The sequence below is a fragment of the Impatiens glandulifera genome, chromosome 5 (assembly GCF_907164915.1).
Source record: "Impatiens glandulifera chromosome 5, dImpGla2.1, whole genome shotgun sequence".
Taxonomy (NCBI): Eukaryota; Viridiplantae; Streptophyta; class Magnoliopsida; order Ericales; family Balsaminaceae; genus Impatiens; species Impatiens glandulifera.
This window is the reverse complement of record NC_061866.1, coordinates 20540815-20561005: the sequence shown is the minus strand read 5'-3', so window position 1 is coordinate 20561005 and position 20191 is coordinate 20540815. Positions and strand designations below refer to the sequence as shown.

Below are 20191 nucleotides of genomic sequence, written 5' to 3'. Positions count from 1 at the left end.
AATAAAAAGTCTTATTAATCTAGTTGGTTAAATGGTTGTACTTGTTTTTATTAGGTTGCACTTTCAGAACATACATATAGAATTTTTAATTTTATTTTTAACCGTTTTTAGTTTATGGGCGGGTCAATCCACAATTCGACCTAAGTATTAATTTACTCTCACATATATATCCAAATTAATCATAACACTCGAGCCTACAATCTAGACACTTTAAAATTAAGCATTATTATATATATAGATTAGTTAGTTAAAAAGTTGAACTTGTATTGTTAAGAATGTCCCACGTTCATCAAATTTTGTGTTGAATTTAAAATATAATGTCTTATTAGCCTAGTTTGTTAAATGGTTGTACTTGTTTTTGTTAGGTTGCATGTTCGAAACATACATAAAAAAATTTAATTTTATTTTTAACCGTTTTAAGTTTATGGGCGGTCAACCCACAATCCGACTCAAGTATCCATTTACTCTCACATATATATACAAATTAACCATAGCTCTCGAACCCGACAATCCGACACTTTGAAATTAAGTATTATTATATATAGGACAAATTACCTAGGAGGCCCTCTAATTACTCTAGTCGCTCTCGCTTTTAGCCATCAAATTATTTTTTAAAACAAATCGCTTTTCAACTTTTAAAAAGGTCACCAATGACCCTTATATTAAGTTAAACATAACGTGTTAAGCTTAATTTTATATATATATTATCTTTAATAATTAATTTTTATATTTTTATATTTATAATTATTAAATCTCTTATATATATATAATATTATATATATATATATATATAAATATATATATATATATCTTTTATCATTATTTTTTATATTTATATAATTATTAAATCTCTTTATATATATATAGATAATATATATTATTTATTTTCATCTATACATATTTATTCTAAATTATTTAATTTTTTATTTGCCAATCGTTATTTCTTTATCATTATTTTTTTTCAAATTTCTTCTCCCTACCATTTATCTAAAATAAATTAATGTCCATTATTAAAATATCAAATTAATTATAACATTAATTTATTCTTTATTATATTTAGTCCAAAGAAAACCAAATAACGTAAATAAAAAATTGATTTGACGGGCACTAATCCGCTATGTCCCTTCCCACCGAAATTTAGGTAGGTCTGAAATTTGATCTCTCTTTCTCTTTCTCTTCCTTTGAAATCGCGGATTCTCCACAAAAACCAAAACGCCGACAAGAAAATGGATTAACGTCCAATGGCAACTTTACTCTCTCCATTAATCTCACAGCTTCTCGTTCTCTTCCTCCTTCTCCTTCATTCCTCTTCAAGAAGTCCTCTCTCAATCTTTATTTCTGCGTTCGACAATGCGTTATAATGAAATCTCCTCTCAATCATAACTCACTTCGTAACTACAGCCGAAATTACTGCTTCCTTCTTTCTCTTCTATAGAGAAATGATAGAATAAATATGTATAGATAATAATAAATAATATATATATATATATATATTTAATCTATATATAAAAGAAATTTAATAAATATATAAATATAAAAATTAATGATAAAAGATATATATAATATTATATATATATACATATACGATTTAATAATTACATATATATAAATATAAAAAATTATGATTAAAGATAATATATATATATAAAATATTTTAAGCTTAACCCGTTATTTTTAACCAAAAAGTTAACGGAAGGGTTATTGGTGACATTTCTAAAAGTTGAAAGAGTGATTTGTTTTGAAAATTAATTCGAGGGCTAAAAGCGAGCGATCGAAGTAATTAGAGGGCCCATGTAGATATCATATATATAATTATTTTTTTTATTGCTAATCTATATAAACTAATATTTTTATTGTATTTTACTCTATTTATATATTTTAATTATATATATATATATTTAAATATGTAATGAAAAAATAAATTAAAATTAGAGAGAAAATAAAAAATAATTTATATGATCATTCATTTTATAAAAAAACATTATCCTCTAATCTATATATACAAAAATCAATCAATTTTTTCTCTATATATAAAAAGATAAATATATTAAAAAGATAAGAGAGAAAAAATTAATTAAAAAAAATAATATTTTAATTATATATATTTAAATATATATATATAATAATTATTTTTTGTTCAAATTATTTTTCTTTTAATGCTAGGTTAGATTGTTTTATTGTTACATGATAGTTTTTTTTTTTCAATTTATGAGAATGCATGTATTCGATAAAGAAGTGGATGAGTTACAATATGTGATTAGGATGGTAGTATTAGTTTTGCTTTCACAAGTTAATATGTTAAATTAAAACCATATTTTTGTGACATTTCTTTTTGTCTTTAAATGAGAATAAAAGATGTTGAAAGAACTAATCAACTGAAATAAATGATAAATTTAAGTTTTTTTTTTCTTTTTCAATTTATAAGAATGCAGGCATCCGATAAAATAGTGAATGAATTATTAGGATGGGAGTATGAGTGTTGCTTCCACACGTTAATATGTTCAATTAAAACAATATTTTCGTCACATTTTTTTTAAACGAGAAAAAAAGATGTTGAAAGAACTAATCAAATGAATTAGATGATAAATTTGAGTTTTTTTTTTTATAAATTTGATAAATTGAACCATCATTGACCGGGGAACTCTCGGTCGAGGTTATGATTTCTCGGTCGAGTGCGGGGGTTTCTCAGTAAAAAATCATGCCATGTTTGTTTTCTCAGTCGGATGCATGATTTCTCGGTCGGGTGTAGGAGAGGGTTCAATTTTCTCGGTCAGAAATTAAACCTAGGAAAAACCCTCGATCGGACGTCAATAACATCAAACTTGTATCTTGATTGAGCCTTTATTCTTCAATCCAAGGGAATTAGGAGCTCTGTCTAGTCCCAAGGGTAATTTATAACATTATCCCGATGCATCATTCGATCGGGTTGATGTCCCATTTGATTCAAACAATTTTTGAACATAAATAAAAAAAATTTATTTTAATGATTTTATTGGGTATAAGGAGTTTACCAACAACTTTCTTATACATAGAAAATATAAAGTTCTTATACAAAACATACTCGTTAAGTTTGTTACAAACAAATCTCTCTTGTTGATATTTACATAAAGAGTCTAAAAAGGAAAAAGTGTTGACGGAGGTCACAGACTATATATCCAACTGTAGCATGTTCCCACATTAGAAGCTTCTTCCTCTTTATTTTTCTTCACCTATTCATATTCTTGAAGAATGAAAGTCATGTAACTCTTTCTCTTTTCTAGGATAATCATCTAGAGGGAGTTGTGCCATTTCTTAAGATATTACGCATAGACCTTGTGGTCGATTGGCCTGTCTATAACGAAAGTAGTCTATATAGAGTTATAACCGAATTGTTTGAAAATGCTGTGGGTGTAGTAGAAGGTTAATCATTCCAAGCCCATAAGAATGATCATGAGTTTGTCATCAATCATGAATGTAATTTTCTTGATGGGATACCATGGGAGTATCTCCCTGGCTTCGTCGTTATTCTCCACAAGAGGTTCAGGCGAAGCTTTCTTCATTCTTCGGTATTGAAGAGAAGAGGACATGATGTCTTTAGGACATACTAGAGGCAAACGTCTAAGCTTGTCGAGCAGCCAGATGTAGAGAATCAAAGGTGAGCCTCTTTTGCTCATAGTGGAGGTTAAAAACGAGTCGTTCAGACCCATTAACATTTCAGCCAGAATGATATCTAAGGGGTCTTTATTTCCTCTACGCATGTGGTATGCTAACTCCATGATTCTTGAGGAGGGTTTACCATTTGATGGCGTTAGGAAGAAGTGAGCTAGTAGGATCATTACCGTCATCATGGATGATTATAATGTCAAGGGGATTTCACCATTTCTTACTTACATCTTGGTCCATTTTTGGAAGTCGATATATGTCTTTGCAAGGATAATATCGGATATTGTCTTGGCGTATCCATACTCCTCTTGCAAGAGCTTCTTTAGGGACATAAATTCTAAAAATGGTTTCAGATGCATAACATTCTCATTGTCCATAATTAGGATCGATAGTTCCACTCGTTTTCATGGAAAGTATCAATCCACGAGATCCGTACGATATTTTTTAGCATTGACATCGTATGTGATCGGAAATTCAAAACATTTACAAAAATGTGTTTGTTTTGAAGAAGGAACATGTTTGAGACGTTAATTTAATAGACCCATGCATATTTGCACTCGTCTTCTTTGTCCATCAAATACTTTGTGCATTCTTCATGACACATCAATGCCCAATATCTATAGGAATCAATTAAGAAGTTTTGAGAGAGGTGTTTTTCAAAGGATATGATTTGGGAAAATGATTCTAACAGTTATCAATTCAGTTCTTCTTTCAGGATCAATTCCCGATACTCCAAATATCATCTTTTCTGCAGATATATTCATTTGTATAGCTACCCCGTAACCCGCAAAGCAACCTCTCTTCTCCACTGAAAACAAACCAGAACTATATCAAAATTTTGAACCATCACAAGCACTATACAAATAGATTTATCAGATCTCAGCACTAAACTGACTAATATATACATATATCTCTCCTGAAAATTGACGTTGTGTGTCGTTGTGTTCACCGTTTACGGTTTAGGGTTTAGGAAGAGAGAGTTTCTTACGGTTTAAGTTTAGGTTTATGTTTAGAGAGAAAGGGAGAATACCAAGAAGAGAGAGAGAACGAGGAAGAAGAGGGCAAAAAAATAATGGAAAATATATTAAATATTAAGGACATTATGAACACTAGCATGTAGCTCGTGCATTTGCACGAGTAATGATAAATAAACCGAGAAAAAAATTACGATTAAAATGTGATAACAATTTTAATTTACTCTCACATATATATTCAAATTAACCACAACTCTCGACACAACAATCCGAACACTTTGAAAATTAAACATCATTATATATATATATTAGTTAGTTAAAAAGTTGAATTTATATTGTTAAAACGTCCCGCGTTCATCAAATTTGGTGTTGAATTTAAAATATAAAGTCTTATTAGCCTAGTTCATTAAAAAATTGTACTTGTTTTGTTGGGTTGTAAGTTTGAAACATAGCTGTAACATTCTTAATTTTATTTTTAACCGTTTTATGTTTATGGGAGGGTCAAACCACAATCCGATCAAAATATCCATTTACTCTCATATATATATTCAAATTAACCACAACTCTCGACTCGGCAATCCGGACACTTTGAAAATTAAGCATTATATATATATATATAGATTAGTTAGTTAAAAATTTGAACTTATATTTGTTAAAATGTCCCGCGTTTATCAAATTTGGTGTTGAATTTAAAATATAAAGTCTTATTAGCCTAGTTGGTTAAGGGTTGTACTTGTTTTGTTAGGTTACAAATTTGAAACATACATATAACATTTTTAATTTTATTTGTAACTGTTTTAAGTTTATGGACGGGTCAACCCATAATCTGACCCAAATATCTATTTACTCTCACATATATATCCAAATTAACCACAACTCTCGACCCGGCAATCCGGAAACTTTGAAAATTAAGCATCATTATATATATAAATTAGTTAGTTAAAAAGTTGAACTTATATTGTTAAAACGTTCCGCGTTCATTAAATTTGGTATTGAATTTAAAATATAAAGTCTTATTTTATTAGCCTAGTTGGTTAAAAAGTTATATTTCTTTTATTAGGTTGTAAGTTCGAAATATACGTATAACATTTATAATTTTATTTTTAACCGTTTTAAATTTATGGGCGGGTCAACTCTTAATCCGACCCAAATATTTATTTACTCTCACATATATATCCAAATTAACCATAGTTCTCGACCCGACGATCCGTACACTTTAAAAATTAAACATCATTTTATATATATAGATTTCATAAACTATCTCTTCGTGTGACGAGAATACATAGTTCGCGTGACTTAAAGGCTATTTTAGACTTTGTAAATGTAAAAAAAAAAAAAAATCATTTAGGTAAACATTACAAGGCCTAGATAATTTTCCAAAAACCGGCCATTACCGGGGTCATTTTGTCAAATTTCCCACCTTCTAAGCATCCGAATATTTAGGTCTGATCTCTCACGACTCACGGTAAGAAAGAACAATGACCGAGCTACACGAAATGGAAGAAGAGAGAGATGAGACACAGGTAGAGGAAGACAAACAATACGCTTGGAACCGCGAAACAGTACCCAGAGTTCTCAAGATTGTTAGTACGAGGCTGTCTCAAAGAGATCTCATCTCTCTTCTACTCGTCAGCCCCTCGATTCATCGCACTCTCATTTCTTATTCCTCTCTTTGGCTGGTATTTGCACTTCTTTAATACTTTCCCGAATTATCACTCTATTTTCTCAAGGAGAATACCTCTAAAATTATTATCACTGTGGTGTGTGTTGATGCTAAATTCTTAATATTTTGTACTAGGTTCTTGATTTTCATGAAATGACCAATGCTGGTGATCGACTCGTCTCTGCTTTATCTCTGGTCTGTCCTTAGAAAGATTCTATCCTTTGTGTACGATATGATCACATTTCTTTTGTCCTCCTGAATTAACCTATCTGGGCATTAAGAATACTAGAAAGAAAAATATGAAGTTCCCTTCAGGCAGATGGGTTATTTCACTTCATTTGATGTGTTTTGAATTTTACAGCAAAGGTACAGAAATGTGAAACAAATCATCCTTGAATTTGGTCAAGATATTGAAGACACGCATCTTGATATCCTTAGAAGCAAGGTAGTTTATAATGGATATGCCTACTTGATCAATCTTCCATCTTGTTAATGAGTATCATTGTATGCCCATGATTTGGCCAGTCACAACATATTAATTTGATAATCACTGAATGGCTTCAAATATGATATCTTCTTAAGCAATATAATTGGCTTCAAATGTGCAGTACTCAGATTTTCTTGGAAGTCTGGAGCTTATAAATCTGAATGGCTGTCAAAAGATATCTGACAAGGGAATCCAAGCTATCACAGCTGCATGTCCAAATTTGAAATTATTTTCCATCTACTGGAATTTGAGGTACCTTAATGGCACACTTAAGAAATCTATAATATAGAAACTCAATTAAAACATGAAACTATATATATATTTTTTCTATTAGTTCTTGTTAAGTTTGGGATATATTCAGGGTTACAGATCAATCCATAAAGCTTTTGGTGAAGAGCTGCAAACGCATAGTTGATTTGAACTTGAGTGGATGCAAGGTTTACGTTTTTTTTCTTTCTTTCTATAAGTTCTCTCATGAGTGTGCTTTTTGCAACTTCTTATGAACTATTAGACCTAATTGAATTTACAGAACATAACGGACAAAGGCATGAAAATTATTGCTGACAACTACAGTAATTTGGAACATTTGAATCTCACTCGGTATATTTCATTGATTAAACTTTTGGAATATTACAAAACACTTGTTTGTTATAGAACCACCCTCCCCTTACTTTCAGGTGCATAAAGCTAACAGATGATGGCTTACGCTACATATTGCTAAAGTGTCGTTCTCTTCGCAGCCTGAATCTCTATGCGCTTTCGAGGTATTTATGTATATTAGAAATTCTACCTATAGAGAGGACACATGATTCTACTTCCTAGAAGTTTTGTATTGTTTCAAACTTATTTTGCTTCCTGAGCATGGATCAAACTTGCGACAAACAAATTTTGCTTTCTGGACTTTTGAAAGTTATTCAGATTACTTCTCATCGTCAATTTTTGGTTAATTCCGTTAATGTTTTGATATGCAATTTAGAAAGTGATAGAAGTACATGAAACAAAACAAGCCTGACACGCAAAACGAACTTCTATCCTTTTGTATTAATATAAAATTTGGCTCCTCTTACAGCTTTACTGATGATTCTTATAAAGTTCTATCTTCATTAACCCAACTTGGATTCTTGGATCTATGTGGTGCTCAGGTATATTTTCTACTTCCTTATATGTAAAGTTAGGCATATCATTTCCATCACTTGGCTGGACACTGACTTTTTAGGGAAATGGATGCTAGAATCTAACTGATGAGGGACTCCTTTGTATTGCCAAGTGCAGGAATGTGGTCTCTCTCAATTTGACATGGTAAAACATATAACTCATGTTTGATTATAGGAACCACACAAGGCTAGTAATATTAACTTACACTCATGCGACACTTACAAATATTTCAACAGGTGTGTGCGTATCACTGATGAGGGAGTCATAGCGATTGGAGAAGGTTGCCCCAATCTTGAATTTCTAAGGTATTAAAACCCCTTGAGTTGTATATGCTTGAGGTACTCTCTATAGCTATGTGTGTTATTAGCTATAGGGTTGAGGTGCCCGTGCCACTCATCTCATATGCACGGTTTAAAGTATTTCAAAAATATATTTCTTTCTTTCATTCTTTCTTTCTTTATGTTTTCTTGGAAATGAGAGGGGCACCCCTCTCTATTTTGATGTCTTAACTATCAATTTTTTCTAATTGCTTTATTGGTATATATGTGGTTAAAATATGAAGGGGTTAACTAGGATAGACAAAAAATCACAACACTATGTGTTAAAATTGAAATAGATTGGCTTCATATGGGAACACTTTTGTATCTCGACCTGGCTGAAAAACTGCCAATGAATTGGTTGGTGGATACAATCATTGAAGGAAGGAGCTTATGGACATGTGCCCCGTTAAAGCAAGCATTGCATTGTCTCATATGAAGTTGCTTAATCTTAGAAGCTTGGCTTGGAAGCATATTGAGTTCAAGCTTGGGAATGGTTTGGGGACTCTATTGTGGCATGACCCGTGACTTGAATAGTCCCCTCTCATTCTCAAACCTGAATTCAAGGACCTTAATTTGAGGTACAGATGTCGGGAAGCTAAAGTTGTTTAGGTGAGAGTGGGGAATGACACGATACTTCAAGCAACTAGTGAAGGTACAAAGGGTTTTGGGTGAAGTGATGAGCCTGGTGACTAATAGAGGAAGGGTGGACACTTGGTAGTGGAAAGTTGACAATGAAAACTCCTTTCACACTAACCTAACCAAGTATGGGATTTAATTAGAAGCAGTGGCATGAAAGTAAATTGGTGGAAATGGTTTGTTTACAAAAAATCATTATTTTTTTAAAAGGTCAATGCATTATGAATAAATAGGTGTTTGAAGTCAATGAAAAGCATGTTGGAGATCCAAAAAAAAAATAGGACAAACAACTTAAGGTGCCAGGGAGCTCAAAGGCTGAAATACCATCCAAAAGAGCTTGGACAATCATAACACTATGCTGTCTAAAGGAAGAATGAGAAGGAAACGATTGGCAAAAATATCATCGTAACGATCCCTGATATCTTCCTGGAGCCCAATTAATTCCTCGACTGAAACATTATGATCCCCCTTGCAGATTTCCGCCAAGGTCATCAAGATAGCATTCCGAAGCAGCCTGTTCGGATGACATTTGTTTTGAAATCTTCTCCTGTTACTTTCCAGCCAGACGATCCACCAGAAAACCGCCGTAATGTAAAACAATCTTTTTCCCAACCAAGAGATCTACACAATTCTATCCAAGCCTCCCAACAACCAGCGATCGAAGCTGACATAACCCTCTCTACACCAATGGTATTCAATGGAGTGGAAAGAGATTAAAGAACGGATTGTGCAATATACCAAAGTTAAAAGCTTTTTCTCCAGTATATACAAATGTATTTTGGGGCTATGATCTATGAGATATATAGATGCAAAAGAATGTTAAGGCTTTCTCAAGAGTTAGAAGAAGTGAAGAGAAAACTTGGAAAGGCGGACTTACACTGGTCTACAAGTGGAAATGAGTTCAGAACACCTTTTAAAATTGGCCCTTTTGCAATGTGGGGTGGAAAGTGATAAACAAAGGATTGCTTAGTTGTTTATCAAAATTTTGCTCAAACCATCATTGTTTTGATTTGTGTGTTGTTTGTTTGGTTGAAAACGGTGTGTTTCCAATTTCTTTGAAAAGTTGTGTAAAGACTCTTGGGTTTATTTTTTAAACAAAATGGTTTGCCGTTTTCCCCCCAAAAAAACACCATTTTCCAAAACGAAGAAAGAAAAGAAAAGGTGTGGGTGGTTGGGTATATCAAAAATCTGCAACCTTTGAAAAGTCTTCTGTTTGACGTTCTAGTTGGCTGATTACAACGACACTAAAGAGTTGTTTCTTGTTGCTTCAAGGAGAATATTGAGCCCTCGTCATATCGGAAGATTAATTCTATCGCCCACACCTTTTTTAGTCTTATCTGGATATAGGCCAGACTAAGTTTGTACACTGATTCTAAAGGGTTCACACGTAGATGAACAAAAAAAGGATGAAATGATGTTTTCCAATGAAGCTCTGTAACCTTGTGTATATCGTATGGGCTTGATTGTGGCTATAACTGATTTAGATATTTATATGTTCCTAATGAATTGTATTGAAAATTGCAGCTTGTTTGGAATTGTTGGTGTGACTGACAAATGTTTGGTAGCTCTTTCATTGTCCTGCAGCAACACACTTACAACACTGGATGTGAATGGATGTGTTGGCATTAAGGTATTTTGTTTAATTCAAAAGCATTTTATGCCATGCTCTGACTATTTGTTGGGTAGTTGAAGTCTCTTGTAAACCTTGCATTTCTGCAGATCTGTTTTCTTTGTTTTTCATGATATACCAAAAAGAAGAAAGGTTGTAAGATGTGATTTCAACGATTATAAGTAATTCACGGAGAGCAGAAAAGAGAATGAAACATGACCACAATTTTTGATCTATCATTGAAATCATCTCGTACCTTTATAACCATAAGAGTCAATTATTGAATATACTTAAAAATATTAAAAATAATTAGAAAAATAGAAGTTTCAGTTAAATAGTATTTTTCAAGGAAAGAAACTCATTTTGCTTTCCTAAACTTGTATCAATAGCTCATTATGCTTCTTGAACTTGCGTTGGGCTTGTTTTTACTTCATGAACTTTTAAAAGTAACTTAAATTACTTTTCATCTTTAATTCTTGGTTAACACCGATAAGTTCTTAGATTATAATATACAGTCAATGAATGATTAATGGGTTGCAACAATTGTGTGGAGATGGTTTAGAAATCTAATGGAGTTAACTAATAAATATTGGAAAAAAGTAATTTCAGCCCGTTTTTAAATTTCAGGAAGCAAACTAGCTCCTTAGCAAAACGAGCTGTTGATGCAAGTTCAAAATTGAAATTAGTTTTCTTTCCATTTGTTAACTGAGTTCATAGTAGGTTCAGAATACATCATTTGACAAAAGTGGTTTTTGAAAGATGTTTTATAGGAGAATCCACTCCTCCCAGAATGAGTCCTAAATTGTGTAGCCTTTTTCTATCTAGAATGATAACAAAATCATGCCAATAATATATTTTTTTCACTGTAATAATATGTCATTGCTTTGGCAGAAGAGAAGTCGAGAAGATCTGCTCCAACTATTTCCGCATTTGATATGTTTCAAAGTGCACAGCTAGACGGGTATCTCTTCTCAAACGTTCACTCTTTCCTTTTAATGGTCTATCTAGATTCAGCTTATATGTAGTTGCTTTTAACTTTTAAGATCAACTTATTGAGTGGAAGGCATTAAGCAATAGACATGGTAATGAATGACCATAAGCATTCACTGATCTTGCAGGCCCGGAAAATGCCCTCATACAAGAAGAAAGTATTGTCCATCTTGATGAATCACAGTGGAGGATTCGAGATTGTGACTTCCCAATAATGGAAGATTGTTGATTAGTATTGTGCCTTAGATTTTGTAGTTTTTATTTTTGGAATTTTATATTTTGATCTATTAGTTATTACCTATTATTGTTCTTTTTTTACACTTTTATTTTACTTTTTTAATCTTATTACAATTGTTTGTCTTTTTTGAGATAATTGGTTGTATTTTTCTCTAATTCTGGCCATCTGATAATTGGTTGAGATAATTGTTGTAATAGTGAATTTGTTCTAATCTTTTATTTTATTTTTATTATTTGCTATTAAAAAGTCTAATAACTACTATTAAATTACAGTAGAAACTCTAAAATAATACACTTGGGATGACCAAAATTTATAAATTAAAAGAGTTATTAATTAATCGATAAATTAATAATTATTAAATTATATATTAACTAATATTTTATTAATTTATAGTAAAATATTTAGTTTATAAATACTTTTAAGCTTTCACTTAATTATTGTATACATATTGAACAATTTCTTGTTGAGCTATGAGAAAACAATACCAGAAATTCTTACCATGCTAAGAAAAATTAGAGACGACATTAAAGGGAAAATTGATTTCAAAAAAAACAAAAATACAATTGAGTCATTTTTCAAAAAAATTCATGAATTATTCATGTAATATGTTATATATAAGGAATTATTAATTTATATTTTATATGTGGTCTAAAGAAATTATCAAAAATGTATTATCTTATAATTTTAGCGAATTATTATTTAGCACCCTATTTCCGAATCGGGACCGACCAAAAATATTATCGAGTTTCTATTTTAATTAATAATTAAATTTTAACAAAAAGTTTATTAAATTTTTTTGATTAGTGTAAAATAAATAATTCTTTATTTTTTACACCCTACCTTCAAAAAGGGGAAGGGCTTTTATATGGGGAAATTTGATTAAATAACCCTCATAATATGTCTAATTCCCAAAACGGTTCACGGTTGATAAACCTTGCAAAAATGGTCTTTTCATCCTGTGAAATATCGATCATGCCCCTAATAAATTTTTTACCGTTGATGTGCGATCATTACAGATGCGAGAATTGTGTAATGCTCACACATTATCATACGAGCATTACACGGTTCTAACACATTGTAATGCTCGTACATCAGAGTATATAAATTCTAATTCTAATTTTGATCCTCATTTTAAAACATTTCAAATTTAATTTCTCCACTCTCCACGACTCCACTCTCCAACGTCTCATTTCAACCCGCACCACTTCAATCGGGAATCGTTCGTCCCTCTGTCTCGTTTGAACTCATCATCGTCCTTCCGTTCGTCTTGTCGTTCTATTATTCAGGTCAGTTTAGGGTTTGGGTTTAGGGTTGTGTAATGTTCTTATTCAGCCTGACTTTTATGTATAACTCTAATGTATGCTTATATATTGATGGATAATCCTTAGTCTTTATGGTATTTGTAGCTTTTAAGATTTATCTGTTTATATTGATGGTATATGGTGTATATGTATCCGCATCAGTTCACTCACGAGCATTGTATATTCACAAACATTGTATATTCACGAACATTGTATATTATGATGTTTCTTAGCTTATCCAATGTTGTATATTCACGAACATTGTATATTCTGATGTTGCTTAGCTTTTCCAATGTTGTATATTCACGAACATTGTATATTCTGATGTTGCTTAGTTTTTCCAATGTTGGGTTTATGTGTAATATTCTGGTTATTGCTAACTTACGGTTATTGTACATTCTCAGCTCCGTTCGTTCAAGTTCAGTAGCTGAAGACCCACAACTCTTCGTTCTCAAATGAGTTCTCAAATGGGTACATTTATTTTATGTGAAGCAATAACAGAACATTATAATACGTGTATAATCGTTGAACTGTTTTCAATTGCAGCTCAAGTAATTCTTTACCTTGATGGAGAGTGAAAAATTACGGATTACAATACTCATTTTGTTCCAAAGTCAACTAGAGGTTTGAATGTTCCCCTAAATTCTACATATACTTAATTAGTTGATATGATCTATTCTGCTACTAATGTTGATAAATCTATATATGATTTATTGCTTCAAACCAAGTATAATACTCCAAGTATGAATGACAAATTTTTCCTATATAACTAATCAAACAAGATATGGATGTGAACTTCTTTTTACTTAAAAACTCGATATCACTCCACCATCACATTACACTATGTGTATCTTTAGTAGAGAATTCACTACCTAAAAACCCAATAAACCCAACTCAAGAAAGTGTAGTGGTTCCAACAATTGATGATCCTGACGTATTCCCGAAGTTTCAGTAGCAGGAGGTTGTCTTTGAAACTTAAAATGACATAGAAGAAGCCCCATGTTTGCGTCTGAATGAGGGGGTTAATGATTGGGTTCCTAGTACACAACCAAACAATGATTGGGTTCCTAGTACACAACCAAACAATGTTTGGGTTACTAGTACCCAACCAAGCTACAGTGATTGGGTTGTTAGTAACATACCAAAAAGTGAAAATTCGACACCTAGGGCATTAACTTGAAAAATCGGATTGGAAGTCAGTGCGTTGTTTGAGAATAAAAAAGAACTTTAACTAAGGTTACATAAATATGCGATGGCTAATCATTTCGAATTCAAAGTTGAGAAGTCAAAAAAAGATATTTGGGCGGTTAAATGTTTGGATCAGAATTGCAAGTGGAGATTGCGTGCTGTGAAAGGAAAATCCTTGGAAATGTTTGAGATTCGAAAATTTGTAAAAGATCATAGATGTTCAATTGTGACGAGGCAAGAGAATAAAAGGCAAGCACCATCATGGGTTTTTAGGGAATGCATGAAGAGCAAGTACATGGACCATCACCATGATCACATGCCCAAGAAAATAATGGAAGACATGTAGAGAACTTATGGAATAAAGATGACTTATAATAAGCTTGGAGGTCTAAGGAAAATGCCCTAATGGCGGTGCGAGGAATTATAGATGATTCCTATGATAAATTGCCATCATATCTTTACATGTTGAAGAAAAATAATCCGGGTACCATAACAGACATCCAGACAGATGAGTTTGGTCATTTCAAGTATAAGTTCATGTCCCCAGGCCTCTCAATTAGGGGTTTTAAAGGCTCTTGCTGTCCGGTATTGTGCGTCGATGCCAGTTTTCTTAAGCACAAGGTTGGAGGTCAACTATTGGTGACGATAACATTGGATGCGAATGAACAACTATATCCTGTTGCATTCGGCGTTGTTGATTCAGAGAATAACAACTCATGGATTTATTTCATGTAAAAACTTAGAGATGCAATTTGATTAATTGAAGAACTCATCTTTGTATCCGATAGACACCCAAGCATTGTCAATGCCTTGTGCTCATTTTTTCCAGAAGCATGTGATGGTGCATCTACATACCACATCAAGATGAATATTATGGCCAAATTTAAAAATGATCATTATCACTTAGAATTTGATTTGACTTCTTGTGCATACACAATCTCGTAGTTTAATCGGCATTTTAAAAAGATCAATGCTAAGGACCCTCATATTGCCATGTATTTGGCAGATATTAGGTTGGAGAGATGAAGTCGTGCCTTTTCCCCGGTAAACGATACAATCAAATGATAAGAAATTACGCCGAGAGCTTTAGTAGTCAAAGTAGGGAGGCTATAAAGTATCACATAACAACCTTAGCTGATTATTTAAGATTCACAATACAAGAATGGTTTAATAATAGAAGAAAAAAAACGTCCAATCACACGGAACGTGTATCTCATTATTATGAAAAGTTCTTACGTGATCAAGCTGAGAAGACCAGATTATATAACGTCATTCTACTTAACCGATTCGAGTTTTATGTGCATGACGGTGAATTTGATTTTAAAGTTGACTTCAAAGGATTAGCTTGTAGTTGTAGGATATTTGATGTATCTGATCTTCCTTGCACTCATACTCTAACTGCTGCCCGTACCCGTAAATTAGATGTCTATGAATTCTGCTCAAGGTAAAGATTTACTGTTGAATCTATCTAACTAACTAACCAATTGCTCACATGTTCAATTGTTATCTTTTTCAGGTATTACTCAACTTAATCGTGGATCAATGCATATGCGGAGACATGCTATCAAGTTTTTCATCAAGACTCTTGGGATATTCTTGAAAATATCAAACATCGAGTGTGCCTTAAACCACCTGTTTGTTGAAATTAATGTTTTTAATTAAAATAAATATTTTTAATTAATTATGGTATTGATTAGGATAATATTGGGAGGTTATAAGTTACAATATTTAATTCTAAGATAACGAAAAGATTTTTATTTTTATTATATATTTACCTTGTAATGGGATGATTAGGGAATCACAACAAAATAATAATATTTTCATTTCCTTTTGTAACCTTCGTTCCTTATTTTTCTCTTCAACCCAACAAAGTGGTATTAGAGCTTCAAGATTGATCCATGGCGATGCTAGGAGATTTTTGGCCGATACGAGGAGCGCAACTCATTTTCGACGGAGAAGATTATGATTATTGGAGTGTTATGATGAAGACACTCCTAGTCTCACAAGATCTGTGGGATTTGGTGGAGAACGGACACATTGAAGATCAAGATGCCGCAGGATCATCAGATCGTTCATCCGATAAAAAGTTGAAGGAGAACAAAAAGAAAGATGCGAAGGCCTTATTTATTATTCAACAAAGTATTTCTCGTAAGCTTTTTCCGAGAATAATAGGGGTTAATACATCGAAGGAAGCGTGGGATATATTGCAAAAGGAATTTGAAGGGAGCGATAAAATGAAGACAGTGAAGCTCCTGACTCTCAAACGAGAGTTTCAAAATTTAAGGATGAAGGAGAAAGAAACTCTACAAGAGTACTTCTCAAGGGTGATCGAAGTTGTAAATCAAATCAAGTGTCTTGGCGATGACTTGACCGACAAAACGGTTTGTGAGAAGATCTTGATAAGTCTTTCTCCAAAGTATGACAATATGGTGGCCATTATTGAAGAAATGAAAGACCTCTCGTCACTCAGTATTCACGATTTGATGGGTTCTCTTGAGATGCATGAACAACGGATGAAGCGACATACCGAAGCTTCCATCGAAAGTGCCTTTCAATCAAAAGTGAGTGTAAAAGAAGATTCTACTGAAAGCTCGAGTAAACGTCAATATTCTCGTGGCGGTGGAAGTTATGGAAGAGGTCGAGGACGTGGCCGAGGGGGGGGGGGTAGAAACTTCCATGATAACAAATTTTGTCATCATTGTAAAAGATCGGGTCATGTTGAAGAAGACTGTTATCATAAAGGTAAACCTCAATGTTTTAATTGCAAGAGGTTTGGTCATATGCAAAAGGATTGTCGAGATCAAAGAAGAGAGCAGGCTAATTATACCGAGGAGAAAAGGAATTGTGAAAGTGATGGAAGCACATTTTTTGCATGTCAAGCGGCTATTGGAAAAAATGATAACGAGTGGTATGTTGATAGTGGGTGCAGCAATCACATGACCGGAGATGAGTCAATTTTTTGCAAAATTGACAAGAGTGACACAACTCGGATCACAATGGGTAATGGTGCTGTGGTGAAATCAAATGGAAGAGGTACGGTCGCAGTAGATTTAAAGAAAGGTAAATTGTTAATCCATGATGTGTTGTTTGTTCCGGATTTAGCTCAAAATTTGCTGAGTGTTGGGCAGCTTATGCAAAATAATCATGCATTGTACTTCAATGATGATTATTGTAAAATTTTTGACAAGAAAATTAATAGAGAGTTGATTGCGGTTGTTAAGATGGAGAGGAATCGAAATTTTCCTCTTAATCTTAAACCTGCAAGTTGTGCATCGATGAAGACCGATGTTGAAGATATGTCATGGTTGTGGCATAAACGGCTTGGGCATGTGAACTTTGAGAGCTTGAAATTGCTAACCAGAAAAACTATGGTGTATGGGTTGCCAAATATTGATGACAAGCATGATGTTTGCGAGGCATGTGCTCTTGGTAAAATCCATCGAGAGACGTTTCCGAAAGAGAAAGCCTAGAGAGCAAAATCATTGTTGGAGCTCGTTCACACTGATATCTGTGGTCCGATGTCCAAAAACTCTCACGGAGGTAACAAATATTTTATCACTTTTATCGACGATTTTACAAGAATGTGTTGGGTCTATTTTTTGAGGCAAAAATCAGAAGCACTTTCTGTTTTCAAGAAGTTTCAAAGAATGACTGAGAGACAAAGTGGTAAGGTGATTAAAAGATTAAGAAGTGATAGAGGAGGAGAATACAACTCGAAGGAGTTCAAGAAATATTGTGAAGATATTGGTCTTGAAAGACAATTGACGACGAGTTATACGCCAGAACAAAATGGCGTTGCTGAGAGGAAGAATCGAACAATTGTCGAGATGGCGAGAACCATGATGAATGCAAAGGGGTTACCATTGACTTTTTGGGCCGAAGCAACCTATACAGCAGTTTATTTATTGAATCGTTGTCCGACAAAGGCGGTTGAAAACAAGACACCATTCGAGGCATGGTCCGGGGGTAGAAAGCCGTCAGTCAATCACTTGAAAGTGTTCGGATCCATTTGCTATGCTCATATCCCGATGCAAATGAGAAATAAACTTTAAGATAAAGGTGAAAAATGTATATTCGTTGGCTATAGCACCAAGTCGAAGGGATATCGACTTTTTAGCTTGAAGAAAAATAAGGTGATTGAAAGTCGGGATGTGATCTTTAATGAAAAAGAACAATGGGATTGGAAAGAGAAAGGTGTTGAGGATGTACAGATGCTGGTTTTTTAAGAAGATCGGAGGGAGTCATCTAGACAAGTCAATGAAAGTGGTTATGAAGAAAGTGAGCATCAACAATCTCCGACAACACAACCCGGGGCGAGTTCATCCATTCCGATCCTTACTCCGGTAAAAATGAGAAATTTGAACGACATATATGCTCGATGTAATTTCTGTGTTGTAGAACCTGAAAGTTTTGAACAAGCTATTCAAGAGGAGATTTGGGTGAAAGCAATGGAAGAAGAAATCAACATGATCGAAAAAAATGAAACTTGGGAGTTAGTAGAGAAGCCGAAAGAAAAAGATGTGATTGGGTTGAAGTGGATTTACAAGACGAAAATGAGTCCTTATGGTTCGGTTAAAAAATGCAAGGCAAGATTGGTGGCAAAAGGGTATTCTCAACAACCTGGAGTCGACTATCATGAGACATTTGCACCGGTTGCGAGACACGAAACGATAAGGTTGTTGATTGCATTAGTCGCTCACAAAGGATGAAAGCTTTACCAACTTGATGTGAAATCTGCATTCTTGAATGGAGTATTGAAAGAAGAGGTGTATGTGGTACAACCACAAGGCTTCAATGTTGAAGGAGAAGAAGAAAAAGTATACAAGTTGAAGAAAGCGTTGTACGGATTGAAGCAAGCACCTCGTGCTTGGTATGGAAATATCGATGAGTATTTCTCTAAAGGAGGATTTTTTAGGAGTCCTAGCGAGCCGACACTCTACATCAAGCATGGTGAATCCGGTATGCTGATAGTCTCTCTTTATGTTGATGACTTGATTTTTACTGAAAATGATGAAAACATGATTAATGAGTTCAAAACTGATATGATGAAGAAATATGAGATGAATGATTTAGGTTTGTTACATTATTTCTTGGGTATTGAGATTGATCAAAATGATGGAGGTGTATTTATTTGTCAAAATAAGTATGCCCAAAGCATTCATTTAAAATTTAAAATGGAGAATTGTAATCCCGTGATGACTCCATTGGTAGTAAATGAGAAGTTGGTGAAAGATGATGGTAGTGGTGATGCTGATGTGGTACAATATAGAAGTCTGGTTGGGAGTTTGTTGTACCTTACGATTACAAGACCCGATATCATGTATGCTACAAGTTTATTATCTCGGTTTATGCACCGACCAAGCAAAATTCATCTTGGAGTTGCAAAGAGAGTGTTGCGATACATTAAAGGGACTATGGAGTATGGTCTCATGTTTGAAAAAAATGATAGTGAAGATATTGAGTTGTTTGGGTTCTGTGATAGCGATTGGGCTGGAAGCATGGATGACATGAAGAGTACATTCGGGTATTGTTATTCACTAGGTTCAGGTATTTTTTCATGGGCCTCGAAAAGCAAGAAAGAGTTGCACATTCCTCCGCCGAAGCCGAATACGTATCGACAAACGAAGCAACCAAACAAGTGGTTTGGCTAAGGAAGATTTTAGAAGACATGGGGGAGAAACAAGATATGGCTACAGTTCTCTTTTGCGATAGCAAATCGGCAATTGCTATGTCGAAAAATGCGGTATTTCATAGTCGAACAAAACACATCAACCTTAAACATCACTACATTCGTGAAGTAGTGGATGATGAAGAAGTAATGATCAAGCACGTAAAGACTGGAGATCAACTTGCAGATATCTTCACTAAAGCACTTCCTTTAAACAAATTCGTCTACTTACGAGATTTGTTAGGCATGACCAACAAAAACATTAAGGGGGAGTGTTGAAATTAATGTTTTTAATTAAAATAAATATTTTTAATTAATTA

At 33.4% G+C, this 20191-nt stretch overlaps 1 protein-coding gene across 1 annotated transcript; it reads left to right on the top strand.

Moving 5' to 3' along the window:
* Positions 1-6063: 6063 nt before the first annotated feature.
* LOC124938304 (F-box protein At3g58530) lies at positions 6064-11910 on the top strand. The gene is made up of 13 exons (XM_047478724.1): positions 6064-6295; positions 6415-6474; positions 6641-6724; positions 6888-7018; positions 7128-7203; positions 7296-7366; positions 7444-7530; positions 7836-7908; positions 7998-8065; positions 8158-8226; positions 10402-10507; positions 11378-11447; positions 11605-11910. Exons 1-12 carry the CDS (start codon positions 6095-6097, stop codon positions 11441-11443), a joined length of 1092 nt encoding a protein of 363 aa, XP_047334680.1. The 5' UTR covers positions 6064-6094; the 3' UTR covers positions 11444-11447; positions 11605-11910.
* The last annotated feature ends 8281 nt before the right edge of the window (positions 11911-20191 follow it).

What these genes read in the sequence shown, in the direction of transcription:
- LOC124938304 (XM_047478724.1), top strand. Translation starts at nt 6,095, where the DNA reads ATGACCGAGCTACACGAAATGGAAGAAGAGAGAGATGAGACACAGGTA. An exon ending in AATCTCTATGCGCTTTCGAG is followed by an intron (nt 7,531 to 7,835) that starts GTATTTATGTAT and finishes CTCCTCTTACAG; the next exon opens with CTTTACTGATGATTCTTATA. An exon ending in CCCAATCTTGAATTTCTAAG is followed by an intron (nt 8,227 to 10,401) that starts GTATTAAAACCC and finishes TGAAAATTGCAG; the next exon opens with CTTGTTTGGAATTGTTGGTG.